Source organism: Rhipicephalus microplus, chromosome 9 (genome assembly GCF_043290135.1).
Source record: "Rhipicephalus microplus isolate Deutch F79 chromosome 9, USDA_Rmic, whole genome shotgun sequence".
In the NCBI taxonomy this organism is placed as follows: domain Eukaryota; kingdom Metazoa; phylum Arthropoda; class Arachnida; order Ixodida; family Ixodidae; genus Rhipicephalus; species Rhipicephalus microplus.
Genome location: NC_134708.1, coordinates 71,900,222 through 71,917,798, shown reverse-complemented (window position 1 = coordinate 71,917,798; position 17,577 = coordinate 71,900,222). Strand labels below are relative to the sequence as shown.

Genomic DNA, 17,577 nt, shown 5'->3' with positions numbered 1-17,577 from the left:
TAGATGATTCAAGATAGTTGACTGCCGCTTCTTTCGCTCGCTGGTAAGCACCATACGTTTCTCAGTAATCTGGAAGGCCGCATTGCTTTCAGCGTCGCTTTGGTATGCGACGTACCTGCGAAGTACTCCAGGGCTGCGACGGCTCCTGCAAAGTTGAGATCGGTTGACTCCACTGCCAACTCTTCAGAATCGTGAGGCTTGTGCTCGTCGTCGTCATCCATGTCCTCGTCTTCAGTTGCAATTGAGTTTGCAACGATCTGTGCGATTGTCTGGCAGTCCGATGTCGCGACTGCAGTATCCACAGCAATGTAGTCGTACGTCGTACCCGTGGCACTCATCGCATTCATTGCCTCATTGAGCTCTTGCTCTCAAGAGGCTGCTTCCGATTGTAGAGCTTCGATGGCAGGCTTTCCTGGACTGTCCACATGGAATCTACACCTTGCGAAACAGTGCTCTAAATTGACGCGCTCACTGCACTCCTCGCTGATGCGACGTAATGCATGGCATCGAGCACCGAAATTGTCATAGATTACGTTGACAATTTCAACAGTAACAGCCTTAGCGTACACAACAGCAACTGAAGATGAGCCACAACATGCATCGGTGGGACCACGGTGGGTGGGACTGTCGTGCACTTCCGGCATTTCGTAGTGAAACTTACGTTGTAAGCACAGTGATGATGGTGATAGCACTTTTCACAAATGGCCATCTAGGGGTGGCCTCTCCAACTCGCCTGCAGCTTTTTGTAGAATCTTTTATAGCCAAGCCAGGCCAAGACTGCCAAATGTCAAATCAAAATGGCGGTGCCCGGGCGACTAGGTTGCGACGCGTCATGCAGGATCGTTCTCACAGTTGCGACGCAAAAGCGGGGTTGGCAATACAGGGGATTCCTTGAGAGCTATGCCAGGACTGATGAAAGACAATGTAACAGCCGAGAAAACGTAGCAGTGAGGAATGTAACAGCGGGGTTCCACTGTAGTAAAAAAATCTTATGAAATGTCTAAATGCACTAAAGACGTGTGGCTGCTTGCCAACTTTACCATGGGTTCAGTGTTTGCCTTGTCTCTGTGTCGATACTCCCAGGTATGCCATGCATCCGCAACTTTTGAATCACCTGGACAGCCACAATAAGCCTTATAAGTGCAAAGTGTGCAACGACCGTTTCATCAACATCAAGGCACTGTCTGGTCACGCAAGTGCCCACGTCAAGCTTCAGGGCGTCCGCCCCCTGCGCTATAAGTGCCCGCACTGCCCCAGGACCTTCTATCACTCAGGACACCTGGCGGACCACACGAGGACCCATACAGGGGAGCGGCCCTTCAGCTGTGACGTGTGCAAGAAAAGCTTTACCCGGCACTCCACCCTGCTTGCTCATAATCGAATGCAGCATGCAATATAAGCCAAAGAAAGGCAGCACTTGCAAGGCGTTCACTTCACCGCCTTGCCGTGCCCCCTTGGATGTCTGCGAGAAGGAGCTGGTGATAGTTTTGAATGTCTGGGAATAAGCTGACCTTGCTGGCCAAGCACTAAGTCATAAATGAGGTGTTTAACAAAAAAAAAAGGGCTGTTGAAGTCATGTTTCGTGTTGCCGGCTGTAGGTGTCTTATCGTAAGACCACATTAACGCTTGCACATATCGAAGAATAAAAAGTCTTATCTTCTTGCTTCTACGACCTTACATGGGCTAAATTTTGCTGGATAGGTTGACAGTGTGCTTTTGTCACGAGTATTAGGATGAAACTTGAATGTCATGAGAATATGTGTGGAAGATTACAATATCTGTACTCACTGGTAATATTTCTGTACAAGAGAAGCTTTTATTCTCCACTTATACCCAGTGTTTACAATAATATAGCAAGAGCAGTTGAACTGTGACTCGGCTTGATTTCAAAGCCGAGCTGTAGGCAGTAACATTTAGAGATGGCTGGCCCTGCAGAATTTTTCAAACCTTGTTCTTGAATGCAACTGTTTGCAGGTGCTTGACCAATGGTTTGGTTGCGCACAAAAGTGTAGACCGTTAGTTGAGCAGTTACGATGAATAGGCATTTGGTTGAACCCATTCCTAGCCACGGGATCATTCGCTTGATTGCAGAAGAGGATCTTTTACGAACCCTACTGGACAAGCATGTACAGGGAATAGGCACATTGTTACAGTCTTTTGTAGCTACCCGGCCATTCATTTTGGGGCAACCAAGAAAACACTTAGGTCCGATCAGATATCCTTTTATCACACCACAATGATTGCATTTACTGGCTTTTGTATGTTTACATATGTGTGTGTAATTTTAACACATATTTGTACTTAATATTCAAAAGAAAAGTTGGCATGTGAGTGTAAACATGAAAACAAGGAGAGCAGAAAAGACATTTGGAAAAAAAAAAAGAAAATGAGCAGCTTCTCAAAATCTATCAATATTCCCAAGTTTGTCAGACATTGTGCATTATGATTTTTTTAGTTTTCTGCACTCAGTAATGCCAGAATTTCAGATATGCAAATATAAGTTGGTTGCACAACAACAATCACTTGTGAAACACCCTTGTTTAGTGCATAAGTAACATGTTACCACCAAATGTCCGTTCAAGAGTTGGTATATAGTAAATGTGGTTGAAAGCTTCCTCTGTTCAAGCTGTATTCTGGCTGTTTTGTGCTACACAGCTGTAGTGTACTGTGCCCAAGAATGCAGCGTGGCAGATTCGGGAAACTATACACACATTTGTTTCCAACATTCCGAGGTTGCATGTAAACGGTGTAATTTAATGCTCCCTAGGTTAAAGTGCTCTACGAACTTTCGTAAATATATATGTGCTATAAAGTGAGATCGCACCTTTGAGTGATTGCAGTTATTCAGTGTTCTGCTTTAGAAGTTCGCCGTTTCATTTCATTAAAAGAATATGGCATTCTCACTGTCAGTCCTAAAGGGACGGACAACTGATTTTTGAACTGCTCATTTTTTGTGGCACAATGAATAGCTTGTCCTGCGAGATGTTTGTACTTGAAGCAGTTGTTTTCAAAAGTATGTGTCAGTTGACTAAGCAGAAATTTTTCTAACTTGGCAGTGTGAAAAAAACAAAAGAAAAAAAATTCTCAAATCAGGAAGCACTGAAGTGAGAGTGGTATATCTTGTGACACAAATGGAACGGTGGTTTCATCATCATCATCATCATCATCATCATCATCATCATCATCATCATCATCATCATCATCATCATCATCATCATCATCATCATCATCATCAGCCTGACTACGTCCACTGCAGGACAAAGGCCTCTCCCATGTTCCGCCAGTCAACCCGGTCCTGTGCTTGCTGCTGCCAATTTATACCCGCAAACTTCTTAATCTCATCTGCCCACCTAACCTTCTGTCTCCCCCTAACCCGCTTCCCTTCTCTGGGAATCCAGTTAGTTACCCTTAATGACCAGCGGTTATCCTGTCTACGCGCTACATGCCTGGCCCATGTCCATTTCCTCTTCTTTATTTCAGCTATGATATCCTTAACCTGGTGGTTTACGGTGGAACGGTGGTTTACATGGAACTAAATGCAACTTTTGTTGGTTCTTCTTGCTGCCTTTTCTGCCATTGTTGCTGGGTCTGTCGTTTTGAGGACTTTTCTCATATACATGTACGTCACCTTGTTTCTCTAAGAGGCTGTCGAAGAAGTTTTTGCAAGTCCAAGTACAAAATTGCATGGCTGTACTTCAAATTTACGCGTACTCATTTGCAGAGTTGGGCAAACTGTTTCTGTGTGAAAAGCGTGCTTACTTGTTAAACTTAATTTGATTTTTTTCGTTCAAGTGATGAACCAAAAAGAAAGGCAGAAGACTATTCTGTGGCGAGAAGCTATATTCTAAACAAGAGATAGCTGTCAAAGTTATTAGACATTCCAGTGCTGTAAGTGGATAATACCCATTATATAAAGATGAAGTTTAAATATTAAAAAAAAAAATAGAGATGAAGGAAACATAAAATCAAACAAGCATTGCGATAAAAACATAAAAAATTGCCATGAATGAAATAACAGACAGCCACAAATCGATGTCTTGCTCACTCCCAGACCAAAAAGCAATCTTCTCTTCTTTCTCTACTTCCAAGCGATTTCACACTACAGTTATGGCTTATACCCATTACCTGTGACATTATTCCCTCTCCTCGAAAAGCATTGTCTCGATGCTGGTGATGAGCGTTGAAAAAAAGAAAATGAGAAAGAAAGACGCTACCATGACATCTAACAACTGCGTGGTAAGGCAAAAAAAAAAAATGGGCTGGTATCATGGAAGTACTCAATAAAGAAAAGAGTTGGGACACAAGACAATCAAAAAGAAACAAAAGTGACAAAAAATAGTCATTGCATGGTAAGTCAGTCCACGTTCGATTGCTAACACGAAAAATATAGCTTGAGCTTTGACACATGCACCACATTACTTTGTGGAAACCGACAGGACCGTCTTGAGGTGCCCTCAGGGACAACTTTGTATGTAACGTCACTGAGTCGGCGTAGAACTTTGTACGTGCCAAAGTAGCGCCGCAGCAACTTTTTAGAGTGACCACGCTGTCGAATGGGGGTCTACACCCAAACTTCATCGCCTGGTTGGAAGGTAACCTCTCGATGTGTAAGGTTGTAGTGGCGTGCGTCGGCAGTTTGGCGAGCCTGAATACGGCATCGGGCGAGTTGACGGACCTCCTCGGCGCGTTGAGCGAACAAGGCAGAGTCCGCGTTGAATACGCCCAGGTTGTTGGGAAGGAGCATTGCGTCAAGCATTGTAGTGACCTCTCAACCATGAATTGAGCAGAATGGTGTGAAACCCGTACTCTCTTGGACTGCTGTATTGTGAGCGAAAGTTACGCAAGGGAGTATGTCATCCTAGTTCTTGTGATCAACGGCCACATACATAGACAGCATATCTGCAATGGTCTTGTTCAACCGTTCAGTGAGTCCGTCTGTTTGGGGGTGATAATCAGTGGTTTTCCAATGTTCTGTACCACTTAGGCTCAGCACTTCTTGAAGCATCTCTGCGGTGAAAGCTGTCCCACGATCAGTAATTATCACAGCTGGCGCTCCGTGACGAAGTACGATGCTAATGACGAAAAACTGGGTGATTTCGGTTGCGGTAGCTTTGGGCAGGGCCTTTGTTTCGCTGTAACGCATTAAATAATCGGTGGCAACCACAATCCACCGGTTTCTAGACGAAGATGTGGGAAACGATCCGAGCAAGTCAATGCCATTTTGATGGAATGGTGTTTTCGGCGTGGCGATAGGCTGTAGTAGTTCTGCTGGTCGGACAGGTGGAGTCTTACGGCGTTGGCAGTCGCGGCATGTGCGGACGTACTGCTTGACTGTCTTTGTGAGGCGTGGCCTCACAAAGTAGTATGAGCGGCGAATTCTTTCCAAGGTGCGCGTGTAGTCAAGGTGTCCGGATGATAATTCGTCGCGACTAGCATGTAAAATATTGACGCAAGGCCGACGCAGTAATCAAACTACGCGCGCTAGTTCTTCTAGAGTCGCAATACGCGGCTTCACCTACGTCGCCAGCTTCATTGTCCTGTCGGAGTGAGTGTTCAAGAGATGCAATTATTGGAATGGACCTTTTGCAGGTCAATGGCGCAGTGATAAACTTGCAGGAAATGTGCGTCTCGTTCTCGACGAAACACGCTATCGCGACATTCGAGAGTGAAAAACGATTCGATGCGCTGCAGATTGCAGGTGATGATGTAACAGTACCTCCAAGATCCATCATCACTGTCACCGTACAAAGCAATGTGTACAACGACTATGAAGGAATGGCAGAAAGCAATATTGGGCTATTACTCGAGAAAGCGATCTGTGCAGCAAGAGGTATTGTACGACTGCGTGATGGATGTACGAGTGTCTTCCTGACAAATTTCCGAAATGAGGTTGCTACATCTTGCGAAGGGAACTTTTGTTGGCCACTTGCACGATTACATTCCGATTATGGATTTGAATTCTTCCGAGATTCCACCACTACACCCTGACGGTATAGATTTTATACTCGCATCTATTCACATCGAAGCAGCCCTATCACCGAACCAGAAACAAAAATCCAGAGCCTTATACGGGAGTACGCCTCGTGTTTTTCCACGTCATCGAATGTGCAAAGAACATCCATCACCAAACACCGCATCATAACCGATCAATCTGTTAGACCTATTTGCCAGCACCCATACCGAGTGTCACCAAAAGAGAGAAAAGTCATCAGAGGCCAAGTTGAGGAAATGCTTAGGGAAGACGTAATTCAACCATCGGCCAGACCATGGGCTTCACCTGGTAAAGAAAAAGGACCAGACCTTGCGATTCTGTGTTCACTACCGAAAATTGAACGTCGTCACAAAGCGGGATGTCTATCCCTTTCCAAGGATCGATAACACCCTTGACAGACTATGAGACACGAAATTCTTGTCCTCTCTAGACCTCAAGAGCGGATACTGGCAGATAGAGGTGGACGAACGAGATTGCGAGAAAACTGCTTTCGTCGCCCCAGATGGATTATACGAGTTCAAGGTACTCTTATTTGGCCTGTGTTCCGCACCCGCCACATTTCAGCGGATGATGGACACCGTACTGTCCGGGTTAAAATGGCAGTCCTGCCTTGTTTATCTCGATGACGTCGTGATCTTTTCGGCCACCTTCGATCAGCATGTAGAACGACTACGGACTGTTCGAAGGGATTAGTTCAGCAGGGCTGACGATAAAACCCCAAAAGTGCCATTTTGGTTTTCATGAACTGCTTTTCCTCAGTCATGTGGTTAGCTCTAAAGGCATTCGACCTGACCCCGAAAAGACAGCAGCTGTAGAAAAGTTTCCTAGGCCGACGGATAAAAGGGCTTAGAGACGACTCTTAGGACTTTGTGCCTATTGCAGAAAATTCATCAAAGATTTTTCGACGATTGTGGAATCACTAACCACTTCACCTGGACAAGGGAGCATGAAGACGCGTTCAATGAGCTACGACAGCGACTCCTAAACCACCCTGTCCTTGCACATTTCAACGAAGAAGCCGAAACAAAGATTCACACGGACGCAAGCAATTTGGGACTAGGCGCCGTCCTTGTGCAGCTGCAAAACGGAGAGAAAAGAGTGGTCGCATATGCTAGTCGCACTCTTTCGAGAGCTGCAATAAATTATTCGGCGACGAAAAAAGAAAGTCTGACGGTAATATGGGCCATACAGAAATTCCGACCGTACTTATATGGTAGACTATTTCGAGCAGTGAGCGACCATCACTCGCTGTGCTGGCTCGCAGGCCTAAAGGACCCTTCTGGGCGACTTGCTAGATGGAGCCTCAGGTTGCAAGAATACGACATAACAGTTGTATACAAGTTGGGTTGCAAGCACAGCGATGCTGATTGCCTGTCACGTGCACCAGTGGAATCTGCACCTGTGGAAGATGGAGAGGACTTTACGTTTCTTGGAACCGTCAGCACCGCGGCATGACTGAATATTAACGATTTGACGCAAAGTTGCTTCAACTGATCAAGCATCTGGAAGGGCAACCCGTGTGTGTCCCTCGAGTTTTTGTCCGGGGATTGTCCTCATACCTGATGAGAAACAATGTTTTATACAAGAGAAACTTCGAGCAGAGCAGGGAGAAATTCTTACTCGTCGTTCCTTCGGCCTTGCGACCCGAAATCCTGGAAGCCTGCCACGATGACCCAGCAGCAGGACACCTCGGAGTGAGTAGAACATTGGCTCGCATCCGCACCAAGTACTACTGGCCAAAGTTACTGGATGCTGTACAGCATTATGTGACATGTAGAGATTGCCAGAGATGCAAAGCGCCTCCATTGAAACCTGCAGGATTTCTCCAACTAATCGAACCAACCCCCTGAATCTCCATTTAAACAAGTATGAATGAATCTACTTGGTCCATCTCCTACGTCAGCAATGGGCAACCGATGGATAGTAGTGGCGACAGACTGCTTAACCCAGTATGCCGAGACAGCCTCTTTCACCAGGGGCACCGGCTATAGAAGTCGCTGAATTTTTCGTCAACAACATTGTACTACGGCATGGTGCCCCAAAGGTCGTTATCACGGATCGAGGAGCTGCATTCACAGCCAATCTGACGCAGTTTATTATGAAACTTACTTACACATGTTATAGGAAAACAACGGCTTACAACCCCCAATTGAATGGGCTAACCGAGCGACTCAGCAGAACTCTAACCGATATGTTGTCCATTTACGTTGACTTGGAGCACCGTACGTGGGACAAGATACTGCCGTACGCCACTTTCGCTTATAATACTGCTGTGCAGGAGACTACTAAAGTGACGCCATTCCAGGTAGTCTATGGTTGAATAGTTACCACACCATCAGATGCAATGCTGCCTGTAAGCGACAATACAGAGCACAAGCCTGACATCAGCGAATTCATTCAGCGAGCTGAAGAAGCGCGGCAGTTGGCGTGACACCACATAAAACAACGCGAGGATGCAAACCGGCGGAGAGGAGTCGACTACGCACCAGGCGACCGAGTTTGGATTTGGACTTTCGTGCGGACTTCGGCCTCTCCAAAAAGCTTCTGCGCCGCTATTTCGGCCCTTACCGAGTTCTTCATGGCATCAGCTCCTTGAACTACGAGGTGTCACCGGAAGGACAAGTGAGCTCATCAAGATGCCGAAGGAACACAGAACTCGTGCATGCAGTCAGAAAGAAGCCATACTATGACAGGTGATGAACATCGAACTATACACACACGATCATAAAGAATACCTATTTCTTCAATGGAAACCACACATTCAGACCATCTCAGCAACACTGCTTTTACGCATCGGGACGTTGCGTTCTTGGAGGAGGAATAATGACGCAAGGCAGGCGCAGTATTCAAACTACGCGCGCTAGTTTGTGCGCCCCCCAAGAGACCGGCGGCCCGATGATAAGACAAGAAAAGGCTGTGACGACGCGCGCCTCCTCAGCACAAGATTTTTAACGAAAAAGAAGTGGTGCACCACTCGTGGGCTTCTCGGAGATTGATTTCTTTTGCTGATCGCCTGTTAGAAACGCCGCTACATTTTCCTTTACTTTTCGAGCACAAGTTAGCCCCAATAAACAGTTATTCTTTTATAATTTGGATTGTGCGTAACAATATCGTCCCGAAGCGAGGTCGGCGCAACCAGTAGGTTCGTAGCCTTAGCACGGTCGAAGTTTTTCTTATAGAGGACTCCATCCCTGATGCAGAACGAGGCCAGCGAACGTGCGAAGTTTCGAGGAAGATTGCTTTTTCGGCCTTCGAGGTAGTCAATGAGCGGGCTTAGCTCCATGTTGTCGCGTTGTTGTTGAGCCAAGTTAGGTGCTAATACAGAGCAAAGGAATGTATTGTCCTCTTCAACGTCCGCGTTCGTACTTCCAATTGGCGCACGTGAGAGACAGTCAGCATCGGTGTGTTTGCCTCCTGACTTGTGAATGCCTGTAACATCAAATTCTTGCAGCCGAAGGCTCCACCGTGCTAGACGACCGGAAGTATCTTTGAGGTTGGTGAGCCAGCATAAAGAATGGTGGTCGCTAACTACCCGGAATGGTCGACCGTACAAATAAGGCCGAAACTTTGTTATAGCCCAAACATTGGCCAGGCATTCTTTTTCTGTTCCAGAGTAGCTTTTCTCTGCGGATGATAGTGTTCGACTAGCATAGGCAATCACGCGCTCTACGCCATTTTGCCATTGAACCAATACAGCTTTAAGTTCGACGTTGCTGGCATCCGTGTGTAGCTCTGTGCCAGCGTTGTCGTCAAAGTGACCGAGTACAGGTGGGGATTGGAGATGGTTTCGTAGCTTGTCAAAGGCGTGATGCTGATCCTGACCCTAAACAAATGGTACGCCGTCCTTTGTAAGTTCATTTAGCAGTTCAGCGATTTTAGAAAAGCCTTTGACGAAGCATTTGTAATATGCGCACAGTCCCAGAAATCGGCGAAGATCGCGCTTGTTTGTTGGGACAGGAAATGTGGCAACAGCTTTCGTTTTCTCAGGGTCTGGGTGTATACCAGCGTGGCTGACAACGTGACCAAGAAACTTCAGTTCCTTGAAAGCAAAGTGGCATTTCTCAGGTTTGAGAGAAAGTCCAGCTGTTCAAATCGCCTGAAGAACTGTCTGTAAGCGCTGTACGTGCTACTCAAACTTGTCCTAGAAGATGACCACATCGTCAAGGTAGACAAGACACGATTGCCATTTTAGCACAGAAAGAATCGTGTCCATCATTCTTTGAAAAATAGCTGGCGCAGAGCATAAGCCGAAGGGAAGGACCTTGAACTCGAAGAGTCCATCAGGAGTAATGAAGGCGGTCTTTTTGCGGTCGCACTCATTAACAGAAATTTGCCAATAGTCGCTGCGTAGATCCATGGAAGAAAAGTAACGAGCGTTGCGAATGCGGTCCAGCGAGTCATCTATTCGTGGTAAAGGATACACGTCTTTCTTCGTGATCTTATTCAACTTTCGGTAGTCGACGCAAAATTGCAGTGTACCATCTTTTTTCTTTACTAACACAACAGGGCACGCCCAGAGACTGGTCAACGGCTGGATGACATCGTCCTTGAGCATCTGCTGGACCTGTTGGCGTATAGCATCTTGTTCTTTTTGCAAGACTCTGTAGGCATGCTGTCAAATGGGTCTCTCAGTAGGCTCGGTGATGGTACGATGCTTGGCATGCGGTGTTTGGTTCACTTTCGAAGTCGTAGCGAAGCAGTCCTGAAATGAGTCAAGTAGCTTTAAAAGACGTTCCCGTTGTGCAGACAGCGCACCCTGGTTTACATCGAGAGTGCTTGCGAATGTCATGGCAGAATGGTCGCAAGACGAAAGGGCAGATAATGTTGAAGGACCAGGAACGTCGGCAATATCCTCAAGGTATGCGATCGCAGTGTGTTTGGTAAGATGACGATACTCCTAGCTAAAATTCGCAACTAATAGGCAAGCCTGCTTTCTCCTGGGCTGAACAATACCCCTGACAACGCATATTTGTGCAAATAGTAGGGACAAATTTCCTTCCGCAATTGCAGCATCGGGGGCGTCTTGGTCACATTCAACGCTGATTACGAGGCTGCTGCAGAAAGGCAGAGTAACAAATTCGGAGGATACACGTAGGGCAGCCTTAGATAAGTGGGTGTTTTCAGGTTCAGAATGAAACAAGTCCTCGAACGACAACTGCAAGTCTCATAGGTCAATAATTGCGTTGTGTTCGCAAAGATAGTCCAGTCCCAGAATGAGTGGACGGAAGCACACAGGCAATACGAGGAAAGACCCTGTGAACGTTGAAGCATGGACTCGAACACGGGCTGTGCACATTCCAGTCGGCGTGACGAGGTGGCACCCTGCCGTGCGCAACGGGGGTCCTTGCCAAGGGGTAGTTACCTTCCTCAGTTAGGATGCCAGGGCGCTGCTCATAACCGAATAATCGGCACCGGTGTCGACGAGGACAGTGACGATGGGATTACCGACGTGTACGGTGATGTAGGCGGAAACAGTCTTAAGACTTTCGGAAACGACTGAAAAATCAGAACAATCTTTGTCGGGTCTTTGCGTCGTGGGAGGCTCTTTGACAGTTCGTTGGGATGCCGCTTCACCTCCAGGAGCTGCAGTTTCTAGTTTCCCCTGTGGGGACTCTGTGACCATCCTCTGAAAAGAGCATAAGATGACGAGGGAATGCTAGGTGACGTGGGGCGGCGAGCTGATGGTGATCGTGATTGGGGGCGTTGACCAAGGCGAGGAGCTTGCTGGCCTGTAAAGTACGCTTTGATGTCACGGGGACGCTCACCGTAACGCGGGCATCGAGCATCAGGGTGAAAGCCACGGAGACCAAGTTGGCGGTACTGGCAATTGCAGTAGACATGACTGGCTTCGCCACAGTGGTAGCAGAGTGGACGGTTATCTGTCGTACTCCACACGCTGGCCTTTGTGGCGTTCTGTCGCGATCCAGACGGATGATAAGTGGGTGCACTTGGGAACCTTGGGACGGGTGGCGTAGTCGAAGAGGTGCCCTGGAATTGATGGCTAGCCTGATCCATTGTCCACATAGTGGGATCAGGAGCATGTGGTGCCGCAGATCGCTGAGCCGCCGCATAAGTTAGCACAGGGGCCTCAGGCCTTGTTGGCGCGAGTGGGGAGACCACCTGTCGGATCTCATTTCGGATTAGGTCAGCGAGAGCATTTACGGTTGGTTGGGGTCCCGCTGCTTGGAGTTGGCGCAGCTCGTCCCGCACGGCGCTTTTTATGAACTCTGCGAGGGCACGCCTCTCGCTGTCAGCCCCGATAGAGCATGCAGCAGTGGTGACATCGTGGCGCTCATACTGTGACGACCGATGCTGGAGAGTACGCTCCGTTGCGGTTGCCTCATTTATGAACTCAGCCACAGTCGTCGGTGGATTGCGCACGAGTCCGGCGAAGAGTTGCTCTTTTACACCACGCATTAAATGCCGCACCTTCTTTTCCTCAGACATTGCAGGGTCAGCACGCTTGAAGAGTCGAAGCATGTCCTCGACAAACATCAAAACTCTCTCGTTTGGTCATTGGTTCCGAGACGAGATGGCCTGCTCCGCTCTCTCTTTTCTTTCGGCGCTGTGGTATGCATGGCGAAACTGTCGGCTGGACTCTTGCCACGTCGCAAAGGAATCCTCGTGATTCTCATACAACGTTTTGGCAGGGTCTTCCAACGCAAAGTAAACTCTCCGCAGCTTGCGAGCTTCATCCCATTCGTTGATGTTGGCAACTCGATCGAAGTGATCAAGCCAGTCATCAACATCCTCATAAATGTCTCCATGAAATGAGCGTGGTGTTTGCGGCGCATGAAAAAACATACGGGAGAAAAGAATAGGCGTCGTTGGTCTGACTCGCCTGGTTGGTAGTCGAGGTTGCTATCTCGTCTTGAGAGAGAGGACCGTATTCGGGAGATAGTCCTCGCAGGCGGCGACTGCTTCTTGCTATGGGAGCTTCAAGTAGATCGGTGTGTCGGCTGAAAATCTGGAGCCGAGGCGCATTTACCCAGCACCTCCGTCAGTGCCACGAATGAAATAACAGGCAGCCATGAATTGACGTCTTGCTCGCTCCCAGATCAGGAAGCAATGTTCTCTTCTTTATCTACTTCCAAGCGATTTCACGTTACAGTTATGGCTCATACCCATTACCTGTGACAATATAGCACATCTCTGGTTTTTTTTTACACTTATATCAGGTATGTGAAAGTGTTCGTTGCATTTTTGTTGTTAAGGCAACATACTTCTGGCTTTGTGTTATCTGATGTGCTTGCTGTGTAAGCACGCAAAAAGGGCTTGTATTGAAGTTCATAGCTTAATTGAATGAAGCTCTTTTTTTTGTTTTGTCTTCTGTGAGATATTTGTACTTTTCAGGTGGTGAGAAATCTACGGAAAATAAATACCTTCTTTCCTTCTTGTTGTATTTGTACCCTAACTTGTGGACAACACTTCTTGGAAATGAAGCGAAGGCTACTGAGTCAAATTGTACCTATTTCACTGCCAATAAATCTTGTTCAGCAGTTGCATCAGTTATTTTTTAGTGTGATATAAAAATGCTACTTTATTTTCTATATGTAGTTTTTTGAGACAAAGCTTACACCGGTGAGATGTGTGTTTGTTTTACTTTATATGTTGTCACTTGGCATTTTGCACAAGTGAGAATGTCGTGCCTTTACGTGCATTGAACACTAAGTGGCGTCATTATGAAATGCTGACTGCCCGCAGCCATCACTTTCGACAGCGATGTGAAAGCGCGCCATGCCAGACTACTTCGCACCATGTGCGGAAGCTGTACCCTTGTGGCTTTTTCTTCATTAAAATAATTAAAACAACACACTCTCCATGATTGAAGATAAATGTCATTTTAACCGTCTTCATGTCTGTTCCTGACCAGACGGGTTTCCATCCACCTATCGACTTCTTGTCCTTCGTTGCTAGGATAAGTTGTTCGTGAGTAGAGTAACCAGTGCAGTGGGTTTTGATACCACTTAGTGCCTTGCGATTTCTGTCTCGTAGATAGTGAACTTGCCCACTTGACAGCTGTGATGTTGCTCTGATCAGGGCAAACATGTACGCTTGTTTCACAGCCGTGGCAACAGTGTTTCAATGGGAGGGTGATTAAAAAGCATCTACTGTACTGAAATTAAGATGACAGTTAAAGGTCTCTAATTGGTCTCAGTGCCTTTAATTAAAGAAACAGCTGTTATGTCTAACAGGACTTTGATTTGGGTGAGTTGGTACATTGCTAGCAGGGAAAGCACAAAGACAGCACAAAGAAAAAAAAATGTTATCACACTGGAGGCTTGACTGCAGGGTCGATTCTGCGGAGTCTGTAATGCTGACTACTTACTGTGAGGCCTTTTGTGCAGTCTACTACTGGAATCTTCAATATTCAGCCTTCACTTCAATGTGTCTTGTACTCGTATTGTGCTGTGATTTCAGTATATTTGAAAAGCCCGATTTCAACTTTTTATACCTAAGACTCCCACTGCTACTTTAAGTTGTGAATGAAAAGACATTATGAAATTGCGAAAGTGATTCATTCATGTAATTGTGTTTCAAACTTCAAGAAGTTTCCACAATGAATATCCTCATCCACAACCGTGGGTGATGTTGGCAGTGGTGCTGGCAGCAGGAGCTCAGAGACTTTTCTGTTTGTAGTTTCACTGTACTTAAGTGCTTTTGCTTTCTTGTTGATGTCACAGATAATGGATGCAGTGCCACTAAGTTTAATTAATCTAGCACACTGTAACAGTGAGGCTTTGTGGCATTGTAGAGTTTTTTGAACACCCTTTTGCTCGTTCATTTACTAATGCCTGCTTTTAGTGTAGTTGCTTGAACGTCAGCATTTTAAAATTATCATCTGCTTCCGCATCCTGTTACTTAGCCCTTCGATCTTTGCAATACCTCTTGTGTTAGTTAACACGTACCTTTTGCATGTAGTGGTACAAGATTTTGAGGCTGTTACAAGGAGAAAATATGATAAAAAGAGGAGCAGCTTAAAGTGCTTGGGGCACATTTCAAAGATTAAATGCTAGCAAATTATTCGGGAAAAGCTGGTAAGTAAGGTTTACTGCTGGTTCTGATCCTCACAGAAGATTTTGATCCATATTCAATTTCTCTAGAGGGACCAGCACCAGGTAGTACTGAGCATAGATCATTGAAAGCAAGTTTTAAAGTGTTATCTTGTTTCACGTTTTTATGCCACTCTGCATTTAGTTTCGTTTGTTCTTGCAGCATACTTTTTGCAGCGTACTTTTCTGAATGCTTTGCATTTGCTGTGCACAAACGTGTCACTTCATGAGTCGTTATCATCATTGTGAGCAGCATGCCATGTGCATAGCTGTGCGAACACGTCCATAGTGGATAAAAAAAAACGCTTCTCTGTTTCTTCAAAGATACTGATAACTCTTAAAACTTGGCTTTCATGTAACGAGTCAAATGTTAATAAATGTGCCAATTATTATTGTGCTGATGAGAAGTGCTCTAAGTCTGCTAAGAAATACAGTCAAGATTGATTGCTTGGAACTGTAAATGCTACAACTAAACCTAAATTTCGGATGGCCATTCTTTCTTTTCATGTGTATTCTATTGCTCTAGCCAAACCAGTATCGCAAGATTCGTGGTAGTATTGGAAGGCTCGAGGGAGAGTTTAGTTGGGATGTATGTTTGTGTTTTACGCCAACTGCTTGGCGCACTCACTGTTAGGTTGCCAGTTTAATCTTGTGTAATTGTAAGACATACAAAAATGATATGATGCTAAGAGAACTTAGAAAACTTATTTAGAACTGCTTACGTGCCGTTCACTGGTGTCACAGACCTCCAAAAAGCATCACATCTTGCTTCCTTGAACCTATTGGAAAAGTCAAGTCAAGTCAAGTTTATTAAATAGTTCAGTTGAGTTACATGGTTAGCATTATTACAGCAGGAGGTCCCAAAGTTTCAGAAAAACTGACAGGGGGACCTCCTATGGCCACATGGATGGGGTAATCACAAAAAATACAGTAATAGTATACAGACTTGTGAGTGATAATGAATAAGCTTGATTAACAATAAAAATACGATCAATACACAACATAATGGTTATACTCACTATTGAAAAATAACAAGGAAGTAGTCAAAAGCAAGTGGAGACAAAAAACAATTTTAATGAACAACTTTACGTGACAAATGCAACACGTTTTATTATCAGTGTTATCAATTATACAAAGGCAAATTGAAATAGTCAAATAGCACAGAAATGTGGAAAACAACAAAAGCATGTATTCATTATTATGAGCTTGTAGTTACCATCAAATAATATAAAAAGCATGTTGTATTGCTTAAATCGAATAAATAAAGTTTCCAGCTTTTAGGGCAATTGAAGCCACAACCTTCAATTCCTCTTGAAAAATGGTGCTAGTGCTCATTACAGTGTATGATCGAATCAGAACCTAATATTTTTTTTTCATTTTCCCCAAATAAAACTGCCGAACTTCAAATAAGGTTCATTCATTTATTCAAAGAATAGTTTCATTTAAAATGCTGTTGTGAACTGCTACAAAACCTGTGACTGCATCTGCTAGAGATATTAGGGCTCCTAGAAAAAGGGAACATAGTCGCTTTTTGAGTGACGGGCACTACATTAAGTGTGCAGTGGTGGTCACGTAAATACAGTGATAGGGATAGAAACATTGACTCGGCCATGGTGAATGCATTTATTTATTGACATCATTTTCTTTTATCTTACAGGGTCCTGCAAAATAGTTCCAGAAAATGTTATCCATTCTTCAGAAGATGTGATCACTAAGGATGAATCTGCATGCGTAACTGTCACGGGTACACGAAGCCCTGCCTTGCAAGTGACAAGTGACCATTGTGACAAAAGAATGTAGGGCCGGGTGCGATTGTTTGCACAAATGAAAGCCTTGTGACGGCATCTCCTTCACTCACCATCATCGACTTACGCACCCTTCTATGCATTAGCAGAAGCAACCATAGCTTCGAAACATTTGCAGTGCTGTCTTTTTATGCCACGAGGATGCAACTTGACAGAAATACTCGTAATTGCCGTCCAAAAGTCTGAAGCATCACCATCAAGAAGTGTCTGGAATTGCGTATAGGCACCAGCTCTAAAACAGCCAAGCAATCCTTACTTTGAAGCCATGGAGTATCCCGTGTACTTTTGAGAAAGGTTTAACACGCACGCCTTTTCGTGTTTGAAGATTGAGTTTAAACACTGTCGACTTATGCTTTTCACGTTTATTGATTTGGTAGCAGTTGGAAATGCCAAATTTTTTTAATAGTTTGATATTTATGAAATTCCTTACAGTATGTTGCAGATAGTAAAGCACACGAGTCACTTTACTATTCTCATTGTGCAATTTTTTCAAGGATGCATTTGCTTTGATGTCGATTTGATGTAGATTTGCTAATCAGCTTGCATTCTCTTGTTTGCGCACATCTTTGTGTTTGTCACACACTTCATGTTCTGAATGCATGAATAATGCTTTCCTGTATAATTCCTGCCTTTGGAGAGTCAGGTAAGACAAAGCCATAAAAACATAACAGGAACTAGCACTGCTTTTGAGAACTAAGCCCTACAATGCCTGTACTGTCCCATCAAC

At 45.2% G+C, this 17,577-nt stretch overlaps 1 protein-coding gene across 4 annotated transcripts in view; it reads left to right on the top strand.

Annotated features, from left to right (window-relative positions):
• The window catches only part of LOC119163251 (uncharacterized), a 37,055-nt gene that overhangs the window by 17,930 nt on the left and 1,548 nt on the right, over positions 1–17,577 (top strand). For 3 of the 4 annotated variants that reach the window (XM_075873809.1, XM_075873810.1, XM_075873811.1), the window contains one exon: positions 1,084–13,803. In XM_075873809.1, coding sequence (XP_075729924.1) covers positions 1,084–1,399 — 316 coding nt within the window. In that variant the 3' untranslated portion in view covers positions 1,400–13,803. Of the gene's footprint in view, positions 1–1,083; positions 13,804–16,702; positions 16,790–17,577 lie in introns of those variants that run through there. The other variant, XM_075873812.1, reaches the window with a different exon arrangement.